Raw genomic sequence first — 15,929 nt, 5'->3', positions numbered from 1 at the left:
ACTGCTTGAGAGGAGACACCAAAGGGCTACAAAGAGCAGCTCGAAGACCTTACCAGGGCCTGTGAGTGATAAGACAGGGGGCAATGGTTTTAAACTGGAAGAGGGTAGGTTTAGATTAGATATAAGGATGAAGTTCTTTACTGTGAGGGTGGTGACACATTGTAATGCTGTCTACAACTACCTGAAGGGAGGTTGTAGCCAGGAGGGGGTTGGTCTCTTCTCTGAAGCAACCAGCACCAGAACAAGAGGACACAGCATCAAGCTGTGCCAGGGGAAATTTAGGCTGGAGGTGAGGAGAAAGTTCTTCACTGAGAGAATTGTTCACCATTGGAATGTGCTGCCCAGGGAGGTGGTGGAATCACCGTCCCTGGAGGTGTTCAAGAGGGGATTGGACGTGGCACTTGGTGCCATGGTTTAGTCTGAGGTCTGTGGTGACAGGTTGGACTTGATGATCTTTGAGGTCTCTTCCAGCCTTGGTGGTTCTGTGTGTAAGAGGTTGTCCAGAGAAGCTGTGAATGCCTCATCATTGACCATTTTCAAAGCCAAGTTGAACAGGGCATGGAGTAACCAGATCTAGTGAAAGATGTCCTTTCTCAGGGTAAGGAGGTTTGATCAGATGATCTTTTGATGTCCCTTCCAAACCCAAACCATTCTGTGATCTCCCTTATGAAGAAAGGCTGAGTGATGTAGGGCTTTTTAGCCTAGAGAAGACTGGAGGGAGATCTCAGTGCTTTAAAGTACTCAAAGTTTGGGTCTCAGGAGGATGGGAGCAGTCTCTTTTATTCAGTGGTGCCCAGTCACAGTACAAGGAGTGATGGGCACAAACATGAACATAGGAAGTTCCATCTAAACAGAGTGGAGTCTCCACCTCTGGAGTCATTCCAAACCTGCCTGGATGCTGTCCTTTGCAGCCTGCTCCTCTGGCAGGGGGGTTGGACTGGGTGATCTCCAGAAGTCCCTTCCAACCCCTACCATTCAGTGTGATGCTCTCCCCTTTGCTGTGGCTATGTGGCTTACGAAGCAACCCCACATGGCTTTGTTATGCACCTGATCCTGGCATTTTAGACTGAATATTCAACAGTGGCAATATAGAAACAGCTTTTTTTTCTTTACTGAGGAGGTAAAAGGCTGATGTTTTATTCCAGTGGCCAGGGTTGTTATACATAGAGCCTAATTCTTTACTGCTGGAACAATAAAACAGGAGTTGAAATCAGGCCTGCTATCTCTCTGTGTTACCATGGTTACAGAAATCCAAGGGGGAATCATATGCTTCCTGAAAAGGCTTAATTCTCTTTCATCCACCCTGTGAATGCAGCACTATCTCAGGGGATGAAAGTGGAGCTCTGTCCAAATTGCATCCTGCTAGAATGTATTTGGGGGGGAATGTGGCTTAACAGTAGTTTGGCTGAGTGATGTTGAAATTCCCCTGCATTGGGGAAGCATACAGAGGCCAACAGCAGCCACATATGCTTAGAGCAACAGGCTCTGCAACAAGCTGGGACAGGAATTGTCTATTTGCAATTTAGCCTTAGGGCATGCAGCCTTCAGGTATTAGTATCAGATCAGTAGTAACAGATCTTGTGAGCAGCTGAGGGAACTGGGGTGGTTCAACCTGGATAAATGGAGGCTGAGAGGAGACCTTCTGGCTCTCTAGAACTCCCTGGAAGCAGGGAGTCAGGTGGGGGTTGGCCTTTTCTATGTAGTAACAAGTGATAGGGCAAGAGGCAATGGCTTCAGGTTGCACTGGAAGTGGTTTAGGTTGGGTATTTGAAGACAATTCTTGGCTGAAAGAGTTCTCAACCACTGGAACAGGCTACCCAGCGAGATGGTTGAATCCCCACCCTGGAAGGGTTTAAAAGAGGCAGAGAGGTAGTGCTGAGGGACATGGTTTAGCACCAGACTTGGTACTGAGTTAGGTAATGGTTGGACTCAAAGCTCTTCAACCAAAATGATTCTATGAATGTCTATATTGGTAATATAGTCAACTGTTTTAAAGTCATAACAGATACAAGTGTAAGACATTGGTTAGAGGAGTATCTGCATAGCTGCTTATAATGTCAGTGTCCCAAAGCAAAAGAGCCTAGAGCAAGTTTTCCTTTTTTTTTTTGCTCTATAAGGAAGCAAAACCTAGAATTTTTTTCATCAAACTGTGCTGTGTTCTTACATTCATGTCTTGCTCTCCCACATTTCTGCCAAGTGATCAAGCCTTGGGCTCCTCCAGCTGGAGAGGCAGACATTGGCTTTTTGCACTTCTAGTAAACTAACCCACAGTTCTTCCAGGAAAGCTGCTGAATGTCGGTGAGCATTACACATTGAAGGCTCTTCTGCAGCAAACTTCCTTGCAGAGAGCAAGTGGCAGCAGTTTACTCTTCTGTTATACTTCACCCACCCACGGCTCATTTGACGTCTCTGACATTATCAAAGCCCAGAGAGGGAAGTGTGGGAATCTCCAGCTAAGGTGTGAATGCCCTCTCCGTGTGCTACACTCACGTCTGAATTGCACCAACTTTTCTTTTTCTTGTGAAACAAAGCTCAGTAGGTGCAAACCCACAGTTCTGCATCATCGTGATGCTGAAAGCACACAGGACTTGCATCACCCTGCTGCACTTCCCAAAAATAATAATAAAAAGACATTTAAAAAGCCTCTAGCACCACATTATTGTGTCTTTTGTTTTCTTTCCAAAGGACCATTCTCCTGTGAGGCAACTTGAACAGCTGAGCAGCCATCATCTGAAGTTTTCTTCAGGGTGCACAAAGCCTTTTCTGGCAACAGAAGCATGCTGCTTTAATGATCTTAATTGTTTAAGTTTTCAGATACATAGACCAGGACTCGTCGGTTACAGAAGGCGGGGCAGGGTCCCAGGACAGCTCTCCCGGTGCTGACTTCAAGGTGCCGCTGCCCGGAACCTGCTGCCAGAAGCTCAGGCTCCCCGCTGGAAACCTGACCGGGTGTGACGAGCTGCCTGCGAGGGCGCAGGCTCAGCTCTAGCCAAGTGCGTCAGCCTCAGGAGTCCGCGCAGCACCGGGCGCCTGTAAACAAGCCAAAAGCACCGCCAAAAAAACCCCGCTGAACTGCGGGATCCCCTCTCCCACCCTGGGAGCCCATGGCTGCAAGCGCCCCGGGCACAGAGACGCGCCCGCTGACCTCCTCGCGGGGGCTACCGAGGGCTGGCCTCCGACCCTACAGCCTCTCGCCCTGCGCCGTCCCCGGTGGCATTTTCCACCACATCCGCCTCGCCCCGGGCGCCGAGCGCGGCAGCGCCTGGGCCGCTCCCTCACGGCTCCTCTCTGGGCTCAGCAAGCGCCTCCCGCCGGCCGCGGCGCAGACCCGCCCCTCCCAGAGGCCATCACGCACAGCCGCGCGGAAGGTAAACACCTCGCGTGGGCCAGTCCTCCGCCGCCGATTGGCTGTGCGGTGCGTGACGCACCGGGCCCGCCCACGCCCACGTGCGCGGGACTGGCGCGCGGCTCTCGCGAGATCTGGATGTAAACAAAGCTCGGGGGGGGTGGTGTGGGGGCAGCGCTGCCTCTCGCCCTCTCAACCGAGCTTAGGGCGCAGCCGCCCTCCCTGTCCCCCGCGCGCCGCCCATCGCTGCAGAGCGGGGCGACGATTGGCCGGCAGAGGTGAGCAGCCCGCCTTAGGAGCAGTCTGATTGGCTGGCAAGGCGCGGTACGCTCGGTGTCATTCCCCGTGGGGGTCCCAAACACTGTCAGAGAGGAGCCGGGCGGAGGGCAGAGGCGGCAGGTGAGGGGAGCGGGCGGCCCCGGCCGGGAAGGGGCTGGAGGACATAGGCCGAGACTGAGAGAGCTGGGTGAGGGCTGTGGGGCGGGATCGGGCTCTGGGGGAGCGCTGTGGTCGTCTCTGAGGGCGAGTGTGGGGATGTGAGGCCGGGCAGGGGCCGGGTCGCTGAGGGAGGGCAGGTACCGGCCGTGGAGTGGGGTCCTGAAGGGGTCACGTGCAGCTGGCTCCGCAGGACGAGGGGCGCGCGGAGGGGTGTGTCCGGCGGCGATCCGCGCCTTCCCGGACGGCCGCGGCCTGACCGCCGGGGCGGCAGTCGGGGGGGAGGCCGGGCAGGTTGAAGCGTTGTGTTGAGGAGTTGCTCAACAGCGGGAGGCTGAGGGTGCCCAGCGCTTTCCGGCCGCCTCCTTTGTGTCCGGCGGAGCCCTGCTGTCGCAACTGCTCAGGTTGGGTACAGGTGACAGCACCCCGGGCTCGGGGCGGGCAGCGAGCCCCGGCTGGCCCAGGCGCGATACGAAGGGCTGTTGTCTCCTTTACGTGCCGTGCCTCTCGTTTAGCCTTCCTTGACAGGTTTGTTCATTTCAGCGGTGCCGCTGCGGGCTTTGTTGTCAATTTCAGTGGCGCTCAGTGTTTGTCCTGCCTCCCTGCATGAGCTGCCCCTTACACAGGCTGCCCACCCGTGAAACGATGCTGAAACTGACATCACGTTAAGCGTGTGGCTTTTGAATGGAATCACAGAATTGTTTCCGTTGGAAAAGACCTCCAAGATCATCGAGTCCAACCCTCAACCTAAGAAGACCATGGCCATTAAACTGTGTCCCCAGGTGCCCTGTCCACACGCTTCCTGAGCACCCCTGGGGATGGTGACTGCAGCAGCTCCCTGGGCAGACTGTTCCAATCCCTGACCACTCTTGCAGGAAAAAAAAATTTCCTAGTACCCAACCTAAACTTCCCTGGCACAATTTCAGGCCATTTCTTCTCCTTCTGTTGCCTGATGCTAGTGGGAAGGGGCTGAACCCCACCTCACTCTAACCTCTTTTCAGGGAGTTCTGGAGAGCAATGAGATCTCCCCAGAGCCTCCTTTCCTCCAGACTAAATAACCCCAGTTCCCTCAGCTGCTCCTCACCAGCCCTGTTCTCCAGACACTTCACCAGCATTGTTGCCCTTCTCTGGACGCACCTCAGCACTCCAATGTCCTTCTTGGAGTGAGGGGCCCAAAACTAAACCCAGTATTTGAGGTGCAGTCTCACCATTGCCTAGCACACAGGCATGCTCCCTGCCCTGATCCTGCTTCTTGATCTGGGATGGGGAGGGGGAAGTGGAGCAGCTGAAGGGCAAAGTGAAGAATTGCCTGTGAGCATCTGTGAAGCTCCTCAAGTGCTTTTTGCCTTTAGGAATGTCATGCTGAATTTCCACATGGAGGAACAGAAGTGTGAAGAGAAGCTTGAAGGTGGCACAAAAAGCTGCCAGAAACAAAAGCAGGATGTGTTCCACCCTGCTCTTTGTCTTAGCTTCAGTGTAACCTGTTGGGGATCTTCAGGAGGCCAACACACTGCAGTTGTGATTGCACCTGAGTTTGATACAATTGTTATCTGAGACAAAGCTCATTAGTAAAGAAAACTCCTACATAATGGTGGTGATAACTGTGTGCTTGTACCACTATGTTTAGTGGCCAGGGTGAAGGAAATCAATCCCTGTATCAGGGAGGTTTATAAGTTAGTTTTGCTTTTGTATCCATTGCAGGAGCTGTAGAGATTGAGGTACTGGAAGAAAATTGGTTGGGGGATTTTTGGTTGTTTGGGGTTTGTTTGAGCCTTGTTTATTTGGTTTGTCAGTTTTGGGGGTTGGGTTTTTTCCCAGTTGTTTGGGGGGGTTGTTTTTTTGTGGGTTTTTTGTTGTTGTTTGGGGGTTTTCTTTGTCTTGTTTGGTTTTGGTCTCTGTTTTTTGTCTGGAGTTTTTTGTTTGGTTTTGTTTGGGGTGGGTTTGGTTTTGTTTGGGGTTCATTTGGGGTCGTGTGGGGTTGGTTTGTTTGGAGTCTGCTTGGGGTTTTTGTTGGTTTGTTTGGAGTCTGCTTGGGGTTTTGTTGGCTTGTTTGGGTTTCTCACTGGTTTGGTTTTCTTCCTGTTTGTTTGGGCTTTTTGTTTGTTTCATTTCTATACAAGTGCCGTGAAGCAGAGTAGTGCCTTCTGGCTTTGTCTGAGTCAAGTTTCCTCCTTCAAGAGGGTTTTGCCATCCTGAAGAACGTCTCAAGAACTTATGTAATATACCATCCTGATAGAAATCATTGTTATTATTAACCTAAACGTGTCCCTTACAGGTACCTGCACAGGAACAATGGCGACAGAATCCCCGCGCCGCCCCAGTCGGTGTACTGGAGGGGTGGTGGTTCGCCCACAAGCTGTCACGTAAGCACCTCCTAGGAGAGTAGCCCTTCTCTGAAATGTTGCCTATTTTCTTGTAGAAGAAGAACCTAGGCTGCACTTTCTTCCAAAACCAGCTCTGAGGGCTTGTGTTGACAGCAAGCTTTTATTACATTGAGGCTTTTTCCTGTCTCCTGGGACTGCACAGGTCCGTCTGTCTCCCCAGACAGGCTGCTTTCTGCTTACACACCAAAGCCTTCAGAGTTGTTCATCTGAAAGATGATTATCTTGCAGTGTTTTGCTGTTTGTTTACACAGTTTTGTTTGCTGTAAAAACACCACACTAGCTGTAGGTCAGTGGTTACAAACTCTTTCCTTAGGCTAGGGGCACGTGCAGCAGATTCTGTCCTTGTTCTTTTTAATAGTACTCTGTCACAGGAGAGGATGCATTAAAGCACTGTAACCCTGTCATTAAAGTTCTCCATAAGCAGAAGTGTGGATTGTAAACTTATTGCTTAAGAGAACAAAGCTGAGGGCAAAGGAGGAAGCTACCTCTCTCCAGTGCACCATAAGAGAACATTTTTTTGTCTTGAACATCCACATTTTCATTGTGTTAGGTGAAAATATTTCCATGGAAAATTGCTTAGGAAAGCAGTCTAGAAGAGTTATGATCTTGTCTCTGCTAAAGGATTTTTGTAGCAGTTTTGCTTTTTTCCTTAGGGATGTTTATACTCCTTAATTGTTGCTGCAAAATGGCACTGCACTGAAGTGATCACTTGGACCATCAGTTTCATAAAATCCTAGAATGGCTCAGGTTAAAAGGGACCGCAGAGATCCTCTACTCCAACCTTCCCAACGTGGGCAGGGGCACCTCTCAACTAGACTCAGCTGCTCAAGGCCTCATCCAACCTTGCCTTGAACACCCCCAGGGAGGAGGCAGTCACAGCCTCCCTGGGCAGTCTGTTCCAGAGTCTCACCAGCTTCATCCTGAAGAATGTCTTCCTCAGCTCCAGTCTAACCCTGCTCTCCCTCAGCTTCAAACCATTCCCCCTTGTCCTGTCTCTAGGCACCCTTAGGAAAAGTCCCTCTGCAGCCTTTCTGTAGGACCTCTTCAGGTATTGGAAGGCAGCTCTAAGGTCGCCCCTGGAGTCTTCTCCAGGCTGAACAACCTGAGCTCCCTTAGCCTGTCCTCATAGCAGAGGTGCTCCAGCCCTTGAGTCATCTTTGTGGCCTCCTCTGGATTGTTAGTTTCCCACTGGAGATAGCTGTGTGTTTTGACACCAAGATTCACTGTATTTTTTCCAGGGGAGCTCAGGAAACCTCTAATTGTAACCCAGAAAAGTTGTGTTAAAGGTTTGTCTTGCATCCATTTGAGACAGGAAGAATTTTTTATCCTATTGGAGAATTTCCCTACAAATCCAGTTCTGGTCTTCATCTTTCCTTGAGAGTAAGCTGTGAACAATTGACAACAGAGAAACACTGCAAGAACTCAATTCTCTGTCCTTTGGGTTTATTAAATCTGGTGGCTTACTCTTTTCTATGTCTTTTCACCTCAAAAATGGCTTCATTTTTGTTGAGCCTTTCTGTATTTTGATCAGCCTGTAGCAATATTCTGCTGTTTTTCTGAAACTCCTCAGTTCTTGCTACCAAAATGTTTACCCTTTGCTGGATTTTGTCAGTTGTTGTTGTTCTTGTTGCTTTTAAACACTTTAGAGATAACTTGTTGGAAGTTTTGCCACTTCTGGAGAGATTTAGAGTACACTGACAGAATAAAACATATCCCAAACATCAACTTTGTTTCAGGATGTAGTTGGGGGGGGTTATAAAAGTGCTCATTTCTTGAGCTGAAAAAGTGTGACAGTGTGACTCTTGCTAGCAGGCATTCACAGGAGAACTTCAAACACTGCCTTTAATACTATACCTGCAGACCAGTATTATTGCTAGGTAATAAAGGGCTCTGAAGGCACACAGGAGTTTTGGTGACCTACATAAATCAAGGAAGAATCAGCACTGTAAACCACAGCTTATTTATAAGGCCTGGGCTTTGAGGAGTGAGACAGACTTCTGATGTGGTCATCTTTGGATGGCTCAACAAAACCTAGTCTGGGGATGGCTTGGAATAAGCTTTCCAAAAGGGAAAACTTCATGGTTTGGATTGATCTTTGTTCTCAGAAAGGAGTCAGCCAGTGAAGATGATCCAGGGGGTGCAGCCTTTGACTTGAAGTATCTTCTGTATTGCAGTGTGGAGGGCAGAGTGCTCAAACACTGAGCACTCCTATTTCCATTAAAGAAATATCTATTCTGGCCTCCACAGCACAGTTTCAGGAAGCACAAAGCAAGCAGCTTTGCCTTTGAGCATCAAGAGCCCAGGTTTCTTGTGTATGATTTTTCTGTGTTACTGCTAGAAATCCTGAGTCAGCACAGGAAAAAGAACTCCCAATGTAAAAAAGTCATTTAGGGGCTGCCAAAGCTGTTATCTAAAGAGTTGATTTTTCCTTTTGAAGATGGTGCTTGTTGCCAGCATGTTCCAGTACCACTCATTACACAAAGCCCAAACTTTTAGTGGCATTTCAACACTGTCTGATATGGCCAACCCACACTGTGCATTGCTCAGCAGTTACACAAGAGACTCACCCCTTCTGCAGGGATAAGCTAATAAAAGCATTAGTTTAAATCTACCAGAACAAGGGTACCTTGCACTACACACTATCCTAAATCATTGCTGCTAATGGACTTCCAAGAAGGAATAAGCTTCCCAAGCTATAAAATCTTACCCAAAAATACCTCTCTGTGCTATTCTTAGTTAGGGTTTTGTTCCATCTCCTGCCTCACCACACACAATGCTGATGTAAGTGGTAGGGTGAAGTGTGTAAGACCTTAATGTTTGCTTGTCCCACAGAGAAAGCTCCAGCCCTTAAATTAAATCCTCATCTCATAGACTGGTAGAATGGTTTGGGATGGAAGGGACCTTAAAGATTATCCAGTTCCAATCCCCCTAGCCCAGCTTGCTCAAGGCCTCACCCAGTGTGGCCTTGAACACCTCCAGGGAGGAGGCATCCGCAGCCTCCCTGGGCAACCTGTTGCAGTGCCTCACCACCCTCCCTGTGAAGAGTTTGTTTCTAATGTCTGCTTCTGTTTTCAAGGGAGCAGTCCTATATGGAAAGCGTTGTCACGTTTCTCCAAGACGTTGTGCCCCAGGTATGTGCAGATCTTTACAAGCAATTTTTTTGCAGTGTACAAAGCAGTTGAAGTGTTTTGCCAGGAGGACCACAATGCCATTGAAACAAACCCATCACACTGTGGGGTTTTTGTTTTGAAGGCGAATCCTGAGTCCAGGTTTTTTTGAAGTGCCATCTGATTTCCTCTGCTGGGTGATGATTTCAATGGAACTTTCAGCTGCACAACAGGAAAAAGATCTCAGCCTTCTCCTATGATAGTTTTGACAACAGAATGGTTGGGGAGGGGAGAGTCTGGTGATAATACTTGCTCTGCCTCTTGCAAATGTGTTTTTATTGGGTGTGAAGTCTGGCTGGAGTGGTCTTAGCTTTTTTCATTGGCAGAGAAGCAGAACATTCCTTCAGCCTCCTTTACTACTGCTTTTTTATCTGATTTCCTTAACTTGCCTCAGAGTGGCCTGACTGGTGGCACTGTGGACTCAGAGAGCTAACCTGCTGAGTTGTGCTGAACAGAAATCCTCACTGCTTTTTACAGTTCTTTACAATTCTCCCTCCTGGAGAATCACTGTGGTGCTTCTGTCTGCTCCTGGACATGGTTTTCACAGGCAGCAGAAGCATGGGACTGGGATGGTCACTTCTGTATTGCTTGGGGACCTCTCAGTAGCAGAGGGAAACTAATTTTGTTTCTTACTCCTTGGGCAAGCTGTAGTGGAGGAGTATTGCAGCTAACAGTCTGTAGCCTCAGGAAACTCTCTTGCTTCTAATTTGAAGGATTGTCTTGGCTAGTTAGTCATGAATTTCCTCCATATAAATAAAAACCCCAACTCCTCCCATTGCAAATAGCCAATTTGTGAAATGCATTTTGGGTTCCTGCTCAAACTTTCAAGAGTGCTGCATTCCACACTCACACATCCCATCCCCCCCCCAGGTTTCCCCCCCTCTGTAGTTAAAGGTACACTCTGTGTTTAACTTCACAAATCACTTTGCCTTGGAGGCATGGAATGTGGCTTGTTTTGAAAAGCAGTGCCCACACTTACATTGTAAATGTGTATTTTTAGTTCCCATGATTGCCTTTCTGGTGTGTACAAAGCAATTGGAGGAGCTCTTGTCATATCTAATCCAAAATACTGCGGGGCATTTTGTTAGAATCCATTTGGAAGGGATGGTATTTCTGCTTAGCTCATGTTCTTCCCACCACAGTTTCTCCTGAGAGCTGTAAAACTTGCCATTTGGACACATGACAAATCTCCCTTCACAGATTCTTTTTGTATCTCATCTTTTTTAATGGGAATCTGTGGAGCACAGAATGAAATGTGGATCTGTTCTGCTGGAGTTACAGCTGAGTCTCTTTTCAGTGGCTGTGTAAGATGTCACAAATAGAACTAAAACATGTCAGGAAAATAAACTGTGTAGTAAAGGTCTCTTTCTTTCCTCAGTCTAACTTACAAAGCTTTTAAGTGAATTAAAGAGAATTCCAAAAGGAAAAAAAATCACAGAATTGTCAGGGTTGGAAGAGACCTCAAGGATCATCCAGTTCCAACCTCCCTGCCATGGGCAGGGACACCTCACACTAGTTCAGGTTGCTCAGAGCCACATCCAGCCTGGCCATGAAAACTTCCAGGGATGAGGCTTCTACCTGGGCAGCCTGTGCCAGTGTCTCACCACCCTCGTGGGGAAGAACTTCTTCCTAAAATGCCTCATACAAGAGCCTCTAACATTGTTTCTAGTGGTGTACCCTGCTGAGGTGAAAGGTTGTAGAAGCCCCACTGTATTTTAGCTTGACTCAATTGCTTTAAGTCATGTGGCATTTCTAACCTACTGCAGAAGACTTAAATATGTCTTGGCATTTCCACATAAGTGATGTTGCACTTGTGGAGTTATGTTTGGTTTCTCATGGAACCATTCAGTTCTGAAGGAAAACCATAGAGGAGTACTGGTGACAGACACATGTGAGGGGAAAAAAAGGGATATTAAACTTTCTTATTTCAACCCTTTTGCTTGTTTTTTTGCTTTTGTCCAGGCCTACAGTGGTACCCCACCAGAGGAAAAGGAGAAGATCATCTGGGTCAGATTTGAAAATGCAGATTTAAATGGTATGGCTTCCTTTTCCCTCACTTATTCTTGTGGTTTTTGAAGTCCATGTACAATAATTTCAGTCAGCTTCACCAGTGAGTATTGTAGGCTCAAAATTAAGGATTTCATTCCCCTGTTCTGAACTAAATTCTGAGTGAGGAGCTGCACTTCTGTTCAGTATCTACCAAGCAGAACACATAGGCCTTGTGACTTTATCTAAAGGCCAGCTAAGTCTTGCTTAGGAAGAGGGGCAAATAAAAATACTTTTCCTGAAGGTAGCAGAGAACAAAGCATAGAACTGAATGATTTCCTCTGCTGTTTGATTTCAAAGCCAATTATCTGACTGAATCCAGTCCAGGTCCATGATACAGTTTCAGTGGTGTGATAGAATTCAGAGTAACCTAGAAAGGAAGAGAGTTGGGTAAAATGAGCAGGAGGTTCTATGATATTTTTCAGGGAAACAACAGAGCAAAGCCACAAAATATTCTTCAGCTGTAACTTGGGACTGCCTATGCACCTTCATAAATCATCAGCAAAGACTCCTGACTTAGCACAGACAGCAGATCTCCAACCTTTAAAGGGAAAATAGTGGTGGTGACAAGCTTTTGCTGAGAGCACCAAGTAGATCCTCACTTACAATCTGAGCTGCTTCACTTGGCTACTTCTGTTACCTTTTATTTTTTTGCCTAAGGAAGCTTAGGGACTGAATGAGAAAGAGCTGAATGCTGCACTGCTATCAGATAGTTAGTTCAAGAATTAATTGAACATCTTGGAGTGGCTTGTGGTGTGTGGAATGTGTCCCTGTCATCTCTGGGGAACTAAGGGACCTGCCTTCTGGAGACCACTGGATTTTAGTCTTTCAGCAAATTGGTGTTTCTTGCCTGCTGACTTATTTCCCTGTCTAGAGCTCTGTGGTAAAGGCTTATTCTGCTCTCAGATGAAATAATAGCAATAATAGCCAAAGCTGTGATGGGGAATTTTCAGCCTTTCCAAGAGGTTAATGGGGAAGATTATATGTTTTCCAGCTGCTGAAATGGCCTAGAGGTTGGCACTTCATAAATTCATCGTTATTAGAGCTAGCAAAGACCTGTCAGCCTCTACATGGTATTATGTCCAGCTTGAGGCTAGTTAAGGTTTGTTTGCTTGTGGCCTTGTTTTCCTCCTATGTTTACTTTAAAAATCTCAGGCATTCCCTCTTTAGGGTCTTTTCTACCATGTAACAAAAATTCATTAGAATATTCTTCAGAATCAGTAATATTCTCTTTAAATTTCCTTCTGTGTAGCCTAATCTGATTGAGCCTGAATATCTCATGCTCTTTCACCACCCTAAACATCTCTCTTTCTTTCAGGCTTGCATACTTGCAGTGAGCATTTGTTCAGCCTGCCATGGTTGAAAATGTAATTTTAAAGGGCTTTACTCAAGAAAAGCTTCATGTTTTTGATGATTCTATCCTGTAGCACTTTTCTTCTTGGGGATTTCCCTCTTCTGGTGTAAAGAGTAATTACAAAGTATCTAGCAATAGTTTTGCCCAGCCTGTGCATTTGTTATTTCTCTGTTTGTTGAGGTTTTCTTTTGTTGGTCCTTTGTAAATTTTCCTGTGTTTGCTGTGTTTTAATAATGATTACAGAAGGTGGGGTTTTTTTTGAGGGGGTTTAGTGACAACCTGCATTGCAACCCAGGAAACCTTTCTCCATCATCTTAAATTGTAATGCTTTCTAACCTCTCTCTGAAGCTTTAACTACAAGAATAAATCCCAATATTGTTCAGCCCAAAAATGCAAACCACTTTTTGCTTTTTTCCTTATGACCACAGCAACATGCATTGAGAAAACCCCATCTAGGGTAACTGACCCCAGGTGGAGCTGATCCTCACCTGTTAATAATGGCTGTGGTATTTCCACCCAATTTAGATACAACCAGGAACATGGAGTTTCATGAAATCCACAGTACTGGGAATGAGCCACCATTACTGCTAATGATTGGATACAGTGATGGAATGCAAGTCTGGAGCATACCTGTAAGTACAGAGTTCACTTCTGAGCCAGAGGCTTTTGTTGTTTGTAATGTTTATTACTTGACTGCTTCACTTGCTCCACTTCAGTAGGAGAAATTAAGAGCCAGTATTTATCATCAACATCATATGGTTTGTATGTAATCTGTTTGTAGTAAGGTTAATCCTTGAATTCATGGTCAGTCAGATTTTACAAGTGATTTAAGTACATTTTCAGAGTGGAAGTAGGAGTAGTGCTTGACATTATGGAATAGTTCCTACCGCAGAAAAGAACTGCAGAGTTTTTTTTTAACCTACAGAAAGGAATGAGGGTGCAAAAAACAGAGGGTGGAAGAAGGATTTGTTTTGCCCAGGAGTGAATGCAAGTATGACAGCATGAATAGGACTTTACAATCACATGTTTGTCATGTACATGATTTGCAATTTTAATTTTATGAAAGCCTCTGTGTGCATATGGCTTTGATTTGGTGCTGTCATACACACACCCTGCAGTTTGGCTTGGAGTGGTTTATGAGCACATGGTCTTAATTTGGGGGAATTTCCCTCCCCTCTCCCCACCCCCCCCCCCCCCCAATTTCTTGAAACTGTAGAATAAAGTTTAATACAGTAGGTCATAAAATTCTTAACTTAAAATAAATAAATAAATAAATAAATAGCTTATCACACCTTGTCCTTCAAAATAAGGTGGAGAGGTTGGAGTTCTTTCCATTGTAAAATAAATGGAGCTTTTAGAAAGAAGCCTATTTAGTTATTTATTTATTTATGTTATGATTGCCTTATGGTTAGCTGTGCAGGACCTGTTTATATACCAGTAGCTTAGACAGTAGAAGAGAAAATAATGTAGTCAGGTTAAACTGAGTCTCACTGGAGTCTGGGAGAGTGCTTCTCCCCTCTCAACTCCATATTGCTAGCTGGAGATGGAAAAAAAAAAAAGAGCTGCTGAGCTTCAGCCTTCAGGTGGCCTTCAGATTTTGAGTGGAGACTCCCCACTAGATGAAGAGTTACTGTAAAGGTCAATGCAGATTTGGGTCTGCCTTGTTTGCTTCTCCCAGGCAACCAGCACCAGAACAAGAGGACACAGTCTCAAGCTGTACCAGGGGAGGTTTAGGCTGGATGTTAGGAAGAAGTTCTTCATAGAAGGAGAGATTGGCCATTGGAATGTGCTGCCCAGGGAGGTGGTGGAGTCACCATCACTGGAGGTGTTTAAGAAGAGACTGGATGAGGCACTTGGTGCCATGGTTTAGTTGATTAGTTGGTGCTGGGTTATAGTTTGGACTTGATGATCTCAAAGGTCTCTTCCAACCTGGTTAAGTCTAAAAGGCTACCTTCTAAAAGGTTCTGAGTGAATGGTCCTTTTTGCATTTGAAGGAGAGTTTCATAGCAATGAAGCAAGACTCAGCATACACAGCTAGATTTCAACATTTAGTGTCTTTTCATCCAAATCTAGGAACTTTAACCAAAGTTTTGGAACATTTGAATTAAAATCTAGGAAGCTTTAGCTGAGAAACTCTTATCTAGTTCTAATTTTCGTGGCTTTAATCCTTGGATTGTGTTTTAAATCTGCCTTACCCTAGAATGACTTGGAATCCTAGAATGGCTTAGGTTGGAAGGGACCTCAGAGATCATCTGCTCCAACCTCCCTGCCATGTGCAGGGACACCTCTCATCTAGACTCATCTGCTCAAGGACTCATCCCATCTGGTCTTGAAGACCCACAGGGAGGAGGCAGCCACAGCCTCCCTGGGCAGCCTATTCCAGTCTCACCACCCTCATCCTGAAGAACTTCTTCCTAAGCTCCAGTCTAACCCCACTCTGCCTCAGCTTCAAACCGTTTCCCCTTGTCCTATTGCTAAACACCGGTATGAAAAGTCCCTCTCCAGCCTTCCTGTAGGATCCCTTCAGGCAGCTCTAACAACCCCTCAGAGTCTTCTCTTCTCTAGGCTGAAGAACCCCAGCTCCCTCAGCCTATCCTCACAGCAGAGGTGCTCCAGCCCTTGGAATCCTAACCTGGGTTTGCAGTATAAAATTAGGTTTGTAGACTGATCAGGTTTCTCTTGGTGTACAAATCAGATTGTTAAAATGATCCAGAAGGGTTTTGCTTTGTTCTTCCCCGTGTATTACAGGAAACAAACATTAGGTGTCAGTAAGACACTGAGCTAAGAGCCAGCTGCAGCTGCAGCAGGAGCTGATCAATTAGTTAAGATCCTGTGCGTAGTCACATAGCCTTAAGCTACAGAATTTTGGTAAACCACCTTCCTTTATCTTCCTGAAATGTTCTCATCCGAGGGAACCTGTGTTGTCTGAAAAATGGATGGCAGCACATTGTGTTGGGACTTGTCCTGGCTGCTCTGTGATAAGGAGAGCTTTATGTCTAGCAGAGATTGTGGGATTGCCTCTTTGTGAGCGTGGATGTTACATGCCCTTGCTTGGTGCTTAGGAGAGAGTTCTTTACCTCCTCATAAGTGACTTTCTGTGTCCAAATGAGTGTCTCTGTCAGAGCTATCTGTATCAGTGCCCTTGAGAAATGGGCATGAGATGGGATCTTGCATGCATAAGGACAGCAGGAATGAAA

The 15,929-nt window shown here is 46.5% G+C and overlaps 1 protein-coding gene across 11 annotated transcripts in view; it reads left to right on the top strand.

Moving 5' to 3' along the window:
• Positions 1 to 3,517: 3,517 nt before the first annotated feature.
• Positions 3,518 to 15,929, top strand: part of BCAS3 (BCAS3 microtubule associated cell migration factor) — a 383,738-nt gene continuing 371,326 nt past the window's right edge. For 5 of the 11 annotated variants that reach the window (XM_068154850.1, XM_068154847.1, XM_068154849.1 and 2 more), the window contains exons 1-5: positions 3,518 to 3,745; positions 6,057 to 6,144; positions 9,242 to 9,296; positions 11,295 to 11,367; positions 13,258 to 13,364. In XM_068154850.1, coding sequence (XP_068010951.1) covers positions 6,074 to 6,144; positions 9,242 to 9,296; positions 11,295 to 11,367; positions 13,258 to 13,364 — 306 coding nt within the window. In that variant the 5' untranslated portion in view covers positions 3,518 to 3,745; positions 6,057 to 6,073. The other 6 variants (XM_068154852.1, XM_068154842.1, XM_068154844.1 and 3 more) reach the window with 4 other exon arrangements.

Source organism: Melanerpes formicivorus, unplaced genomic scaffold (genome assembly GCF_026170545.1).
Source record: "Melanerpes formicivorus ecotype bairdi unplaced genomic scaffold, bMelFor1.0.p_v2 SCAF_29, whole genome shotgun sequence".
NCBI classification, from domain to species: Eukaryota; Metazoa; Chordata; class Aves; order Piciformes; family Picidae; genus Melanerpes; species Melanerpes formicivorus.
The sequence above is the reverse complement of the archived record's forward strand: the minus strand, read 5'-3'. Positions and strand labels throughout refer to the sequence as shown.